At 37.8% G+C, this 8,515-nt stretch overlaps 1 protein-coding gene across 1 annotated transcript; it reads right to left on the bottom strand.

The window, feature by feature from the left end:
- Window positions 1–246: 246 nt before the first annotated feature.
- On the bottom strand, window positions 247–6,769 carry LOC138885988 (uncharacterized). Its single transcript, XM_070167007.1, has 9 exons — window positions 6,436–6,769; window positions 2,535–2,862; window positions 2,393–2,447; window positions 2,075–2,270; window positions 1,910–1,981; window positions 1,344–1,817; window positions 844–899; window positions 595–750; window positions 247–546 (listed from the first exon to the last, which is right to left on the bottom strand). Exons 1-9 carry the CDS (start codon window positions 6,767–6,769, stop codon window positions 247–249), a joined length of 1,971 nt encoding a protein of 656 aa, XP_070023108.1.
- Between the last annotated feature and the right edge of the window lie 1,746 nt (window positions 6,770–8,515).

The raw sequence follows: 8,515 nt of genomic DNA, 5'->3' as shown, positions 1-8,515 counted from the left end.
CCCCATCATCTCCAATAGTCACATCTCTAGCATCATCATGTAGAACCTTGTCCTTGAGGACAAGCAAATAAACATAATCATACTGGCGCTCTCTGATACGATCAAACAAGGAAGACCGAGAAACCACACAAGCTAGGACCCGACTGGGATCTGAAATATCCAATTTCACAAACTGATTGGCCAAGGCCTGAACATCAACTGCAAGGGGTCTCTCACCAACAGGAAGGAATGCAAGATTACCCATACTCACTGCTTTCTACTTAAGGCATCAATCACCACATTAGCCTTTCCCAAATGGTACAAAATAGTAATATCATAGTCTTTTAGCAGCTCCAACCATCTGCACTGCCTCAAATTGATATCCTTCTGTTTGAACAAGTGCTGGGGGCTAAGGTGATCAGTAAATACCTCACAAGACACACCATAGAGATAATGCCTCCAAATCTTCAACGTATGAACAATGGCAGCCAAATCCAAATCATGAACAAGGTAGTTCTTCTCATAGGAATTCAACTGACGATAAGCATAAGCAATTACTCTAACCTTCTACATCAAAACATACCCAATACCAATCTGAGAAGCATCACAATATACTGAATATGAACCAGAAGCTGATGGCAGAACTAACACTGGAGTTGTGGTCAAGGCAGTCTTGAGCTTCTGAAAGCTCGTCTCACACTCATCCCACCACCTGAAAGGAGAACCCATTTGGGTAAATTTGGTCAAGGGCGATGCAATAGAAGAGAAACCCTATACAAACTGACAGTAATAACCCATCAAACCAAGAAAGCTACGAATCTCTGTGGCTGAGGTCAGTCTAGGCCAACTCTGGACCGCCTCTACCTTCTTTAGATCAACTTGAATACCCTCACTGGACACCACGTTCCCCAATAACGCCACTGAAATAATCCAAAACTCACACTTGGAGAACTTAGAATAAAGCTTCTTCTCCCTCAACCGCTACAACACAATCCGCAAATGATGGGCATGCTCCTCCTGGCTACGAGAGTACACTAGGATATCGTTAATGAATACAATGACAAACAAGTTGAGATAAGGCTGGAACACAATGTTCATCAAACGCATGAATGTTGTTGGGGCATTGGTCAGCCCAAAAGACATCACAAGGAACTCATAATGACGATATCGGGTCCTAAAAACTATCTTAAGAATGTCCGAGTCTCTAATATTCAACTGGTGATACCTTGACCTGAGATCAATCTTGGAGAACACCCTCGCTCCCTCAAGCTGGTCAAATAAATCATTAATATGAGGCAAAGGATACTTGTTCTTGATTGTGACTTTGTTCAACTGCCTATAATCAATGCACATTCTCATAGTGCCATCATTCTTCTTCACAAATAGAACAGGTGCACCCCAAGGTGATACACGAGGCGTGATAAGCCCCTTCTCAAGGAGCTCCTGAAACTGCTCTTTCAGTTCCTTCAATTCACTCGGTGCCATGCGGTATGGTGAAATAGAAATGGGCTGAGTGCCCGACACCAAATCAATATCGAAGTCAATATCCCTATCCAGTGGCATGCCCAACAGGTCTGCAGGAAATACATCCGAAAAATCGCGCACCACCGGAATAGAATCAATAGTTGGAGTCTCTACACTGACATCCCTCACAAAAGCCAAATAGGATAAACAACCCTTCCCAACCATCTGTTGGGCCTTCAAGTATGAAATCACTCTACTGGGGACATAGTCTAAAGAACCTCGCCACATAATCCGAGGCAACCCCGGCATTGCCAACATTACAGTCTTAGTGTGGTAGTCTAAAATAGTATGATAGGGAGACAACCAATCCATACCTAATATCACATCAAAATCAACCATACAAGCAACTGCAAATTCACTCTAGTCTCCAATCACCCAATGGTCATTACACACGAACTATACGTACGGTCCACAATAATAGTATCGCCCATCAGGGTAGATACATAAATAGATGAAGCTAAAGACTCATAGGGCATATCTAGATAATGAGCAAAGTATGATGTCACATATGAATAAGTAGAGCTAGGGTTAAATAATACCGAAGCATCTCGGTGACATACTAAGATAATACCTGTAAACACAGCATCTGAAGCAATAGCATCTGGTATGGTAGGAAGAGTATAGCAACAGGCCTGACCTCCACCTGATCGGCCTCCCCCTCTTGGGCGACCCTTGGCTGACTGAGCTCTACCCCGAGCTGACTGGGAGGGTGGTGATGTAACTGGTGCTAAAGATCCAGCCTGACCACTCTGTTGCGCTGGACCTCCCTGATGAAAAGGACACTGCCTCACATATGCCTAAACTCCTTGTACTCAAAACAACTCCCTGGTGCTGGTAGTGGGGACTGAAGGGAACCCCGAGCACCGAGAAAGCTGGTATAAGAACCTACCATAGACGAGCCCTGAACCGATGGAGCACGAGACGAACCCTGAGTTGGAATGGCACTGAGAGATGAGTGACCCTACTGAGAATTGTGAAAACTATGGCCAGATGATGCACCACGGTGAGCTGGACGAGCCGTCTGAGCATGCCTGAAGGAACGACCCTTGCCGTGGTGAAACTGACTTCCAGAAGGAACACCACCGAAACTACCAGATCCACGAGGCCTCTTGCCCTCCCTTTCTACTCGCTCCTGACGGCGAATCGACTCTATATCCCGAGCAATGTCAACAACCTCCTCAAATGAAACACCACACACCCTCTCTCTGGTCATAAGAATCTGCAGCTGATATGTGAGGCCATCAACCAACCTCCTGATCCTCTCCCTGTCCGTGGGAACCAACCAAATAGCATGACGGACCAACTCAAAAAATCTCATCTCATACTGCATCACAGTTGTCACACCTCCTTTTTCCGCCCCTGCGAGGGTACATGAGTTTTTTCTAATTAAAGGACAATCGAAACAGGATTTATTTATTTATTTCAGAGTCGCCACTTGGGAGATTTAGGGTGTCCCAAGTCACCAATTTTAATCCCGAATCGAGGAAAAGAATGACTCTGTATTACAGTCTGCGAACCAGAAATCCGGATAAGGAATTCTGTTAACCCGGGAGAAGGTGTTAGGCATTCCCGAATTCCGTGGTTCTAGCACGGTCGCTCAACTGTTATATTCGGCTTAATTATCTCGATTTACTAAATATATTTTTTCTTGTTGCCTGATTTCGTTACCGCCTTAGATTGTTTATAATTATAGACCCTTCTTTGAAACGAATCACGTGCACGTATATTCGTATTATATATTTTTTATAAACGTAGAGAATCGTGTCACGCATACGTGTACACAATAAGATTGATAATATTTTTATATTTTTTTTATAAAAAAAATATGTTCGAAATAAAATTAAGAACATCATCACCCTTGTATTATTAAATAGTGAACTGCACATCTCGGGTTATATGAAATTATTTTAACATCCTCCGAGGAACCCCTTTTATTAAAAATTTGCTCGAAGTTGCGCGAACGCATAATCCGAATTGCCTTTAGAAGTATAATCAAGTCACGCGAACGCATCCCTAATTATGCAAATATTCTTGATGGTAATATAAATTCTCTACAAATGTTTATTGCATCCATCTATTTTTAAATGTGAGAGTCATGGAGAATCACCGATTGGGATGCCACCAAATTTCTTGAAAAAGAATTCAAAATTTATTAGGCGTTGACCGCGAGTTATATTTTACACGTATGGGTTATGTCTCTCAAAGATTATTCAAATTTAAGAAATTAATGATAAAGAATAAATAACGTGCGGCTACACTTACCATTTTATTAGTTAATATGGTATTAGTATAAAAAGTGAATTACACGCAAAATTCGGAAAGATTTAAACGGATAAACAAACTAATATTTTTTTGAAGAATTTGCATTATTCTATTTGTAGCGAATGCTATTTATACATTCTTAAAATGTTGCAATTTATAAATTCAATCTTCTTCTACACCACTTGTTTTTAATCCAAATGTATGATTATTTGGTTAATTTGCTCATGATGATTGAATTTAGGATAAATATAATCAAACCAATTCTTATTCTCGGCCTATGCGAATATTTGCAAACACTAACTCTATATTTTGTAAAAATTATTGACATTATTTTTATACTTTGTTTTTTTAGAATTGAGTTGATCGCACTCTCAAAATAACTATGGCCATTTGTTATTAAGAAAGAGAACTAATCTACCAATTGATTTAATAAGACGACATCACATATAACGCAAACATACATCATGAACTGTTCGCAATATTCCAACATTGTAATCGTAACGGATTATATCAATTCACCTTTCAACTATTGATTATACACATAACCATTATTGCGCCATATATGATCAAAATACAACTAACAATCATCTAGCTTTGAACAAAATCAAATATTGGACGAGATATGCTAGTAATGTAGTTTCTTGGTATTTCCGTACTATTCTTTACTTAGCTAACAATATCACAAGATTTAATTAATGGCCAATTTTCTGCAATGTTCCCTATCTCAACAATTTAAACAGTAAATGTCATCACTAGTCCTCAAAACATATAAGATTATCGTGGAATTTACTACTCCAGAAGGTTAATTAGTTAACAGTTTATCATGTCAAGTATAATACTATATTAACCAACTAAAACAAAACTGAAACTTAAACTAATAAAATTTAAATGAGTAGAAGACATCCTTATAATTCCAAACTTCATTTACTTGCCATGTTGAAGCTTTTCATGACATGAGTTTACAGATATGTACCTGATATTGGAAGCAAAAGAAAATGAAGATGAGAATCAGCAGCAGTAATAACAGTACAACACAGCAACAACAACCCAGCAACAGTAACAACCCAGGAAAAGAGTTTGCAAACCAGTAGAGCAGTAATCCCAAAAACAAAAGCTTCAAGCTTTGAATGAAACAACAACAATTAATACTGATTTCAAACAAAGAAAGAAAGCAGAAGATTTTTTTTTTAGTTTTTTTTTGAAAGTTTAAATATTTTTCAGAATTTTCTCTCTCTTAAATGTTCAGCCCTTTTTCCCTCTCTTATTTTCAGATTCGTTTCTCTCTCTCGTTCTTATTCTCTGTCTGTGTATTCTCTTCTTTTCTGTGTGTGTCTGTCTTATTGTCTATCTAAATCAGATTCAAGACTTCTATATATATCCCATCCCATAAATCTTTTAATCAATTAAAATCAATACTTTTTCCTACCAAACCCATTATTCTTCCCACTCATCCCCATTACATTAAATAAATATATCATCACCACCCCATTATCTTTTGTCCCCCATGCTTCACTAAACAAATAAAAGATTCCTCCCCTCTAAATTTTGTCTTGTCCCCCCTTTATATTAAACAACTATATCACAACCCACCCCATTACATTTTGTCCCCCATGCTTCACATAAAAAATTACAAAAATGTACAATTCCTAAACTACCCCTCCGACCTTATTGCAATTACTAAACTACCCCTGAACGTACTGCAAATTACCAAACTACCCCATCAGCTATAACAAATCAATTAATCAAACTCAACCAAAATATAACCAATATGACCAATTTCTACATAAATTCAAACAACAAATCTCATGAACATGATTTCTTCAACATTTCAACAACAAATCACATGAACATGATTTCAACAACATTTTAACAACAAATCACATGAACACAAATTGAACAACAAAGAACAACTAAAATTTGATTGAACAATATTTTTAGCAACAAACAAATCTATTTTGAGATTCAACAACAACAATCAAACAAGTATATTTAGATTTTTAAATTCAATAATATTGAACTTAAAATCAACTCTAACAACATTACAACAAACAATTCTTATATTAAACTTTAAACAAGATTATGAGACAAATTCAAGAAATAATCATAAATGATAAACAATAAACAAGAAAATCAAACTTATACTAATTTCGTATTCAAGAACAATCATACAAAGTATGGACATGAATTAAATCTAAAAATAAAAACGACGGATTCAAATGATTAAACCAACATACTTCCCTATTACAACTAAGTTATTTTAGGCAAATAACAAAACAAAACTTAACAATTATGAATTTAAACTTGAACTTAACAATATTAACAATTTCTGGAAAATACATAACAACACATGAAACAAATTAATTAAACTTCAATTTGTATTTAACCAACATTAAACTAACAACTTTTTAACTAAACAATAAACAAGAACGATAAAACAAACATGAAATAAACATGAAAAACAACTAATTAAATTTCCATTTGAAATCTGAAAATTATTTCAACAAAACATATGAACATGGACAAAACCAAAAATCAAATATCTACCGATTTTAGATTCGAGAAATATCAAAACAAAATACGGACAAAATAAAACTCAAAATCTACTAACCGGATCGACACGAAATATGTACGGACTGTTTTGACGGATCTTGAACTCAACGACGAACTCACCTTCCTTGACGAACTCAAAACGACAATCGACGACCTCGACTAAAACTCGACCAAACGAAATGGTGGCAGCAGCATAGCTGAAACAAAATAAGCTGCTCGTGGGCAGCAACAACGCAACAAAACAAGGTGTGCTTGGACGTAGCGAAGCAGCTGAAATAGATGGAGCAGTAGGGGAGGTCGACGGACAGTGGCGAATAAAATCAGCTGCTCGACGTTGAGGCGATACAATGGAAGCCATGGCTGCCTGTGTTGATGAGGCAAAAGCTGGACGAGGAAGCAGTGGTCGACGAGCATCGGCGTCGGAGTTGGAAGAAGCAAGCGTGACAACAGTCATGGCGGACTCCTGTTTTTGGAGGAGGAAATGACGCAGTGACAGTAAGTGAGGAAGAAGAAGCAGTAGGGTCAGTAGCAGCTGGAAGGAGGAAGATGGCAATGAAGAAAGCTAGAGCAACGACGCAGCAGCTATGGAAAAGTAATGGAGCGGCATCGCGAAGGTCGTTTGGTTGAAGGAGGAAGACGACGCAACAGTGTGCGTGTGTGCCATGAGTGTGTGTGTGTGCCGCGAGTGAGTGTGTGTGGCGTGAGGGGAAGGAAGGAAGCCATTGATGGAGCTTGGTGAAGCTTGAGGAAGAAGATGGAAAAAGGAGAGGGGGGGGGGTGGCGGATTGGTTTCTTAGTTTTTAGGGTTTTTGTTTTTTTTGTTATTTTTTGTTTTGTTTTGTGTTTTGAAAAAATGAAGAAGGGTGTTGGGTATTTGGACTGGGTCGACCCAGTTCGAAATGGACTGGGTCGTTTGGGAAGATTGGGTATTTTTGGGCTTGTAGCTTGAATTTGAAGAAAAGGCCCAATTCCGATTTTTTGTATTTTTGTTTTCTTTTTTCTTCTTTTATTTATCTAAAAATAAATTATAAAAATACTTGAATTATTATTAAGAACTAAATTAAGTTATAAAAGCGCAAATTAACTCTCAATAACAATTAACGCACAATTAAGTAATAATTAAGCATAAAATTGTATATTTTGGACATTAATTGCTAAAAATGCAAACAATGCCTATTTTTGTGATTTTTATTTTTTGTAAAACAAACTTAATTACTAACAATTGTAGGATTAAATCCTACATGCAAAATGCGACATATTTTGTATTTTTATTAATTTAACAAATAAACATGCATAGACAAACATACAAATAGTTACACAAAATATCACAAAAATTGCACACCAAGAAAAATTATTTTATTTTTGAATTTTTTGGGAGTAATTCTCATATAGGGCAAAAATCACGTGCTTACAGCTGCCCCTCTTTGCCCGAAGACACGAAGGGTTTTCGTGCAAAGATAAAGCGAGCGATTTTTGCCCATCCGAGTACTCCGTGTGAAGCATTTTTTTGAAAAAGATTTGACCGAACCTTTGCTTCAAAGGTTTCCTACATATCCTGGGCTAAACAGGAATCAGGTCAATGTAGTTCGGGAAGTTTTGGTAGCTGGGACTACCGTGGGACTGCAATGTTACTGTTGTTGCATGCTATTACCACTGCTTACCGATCTCCTTGTTACACCGTGCTTAAAAGAAAACAAGAAGCTAGGCTAGACTGCAATTTGTTCTTGTTGCCTTTCTTTCTTGTCTGCTTGCATTTCTTCTGGTGCTTTTCTTCCGATGCTTTTCTTCCTTTTGACATATGCACTTGAGTTTGTGCTGAGACTTCTTGTTGCAACCTTCTGCTTCCCAGTGCTGGGGATTTTTATTGTTTCCTGCTGGGGATTCCTATTATAACCCTTTGTTTTATTGTCCTCTGACTTGATCTTGAAATGTATGCCTCTGTTGTATGGGCGGGCTCCCAACTTCAATACTTGAAAATTAAAGACTGAAATGTATGCCTCTGTTATCTGGGCGGGCTCCCAACTTCAATGCTCGAAATGTAAAGACTGAAATATATGCCTCTGTTATCTGGGCGGGCTCCCAACTTCAATGCTTGAAATGTAAAGACTGAAATGTATGCCTATATTATCTGGGCGGGCTCCCAACTTCAATGTTCGAAATGTAAAGACTGAAATGTATGCCTCTGTTATCTGGGCGGGCT

The sequence above is a fragment of the Nicotiana sylvestris genome, chromosome 2 (assembly GCF_000393655.2).
Source record: "Nicotiana sylvestris chromosome 2, ASM39365v2, whole genome shotgun sequence".
Lineage (NCBI taxonomy): Eukaryota > Viridiplantae > Streptophyta > Magnoliopsida > Solanales > Solanaceae > Nicotiana > Nicotiana sylvestris.
Note: the sequence above shows the minus strand (reverse complement) of the source record. Positions and strands in the feature narration are given on the sequence as shown.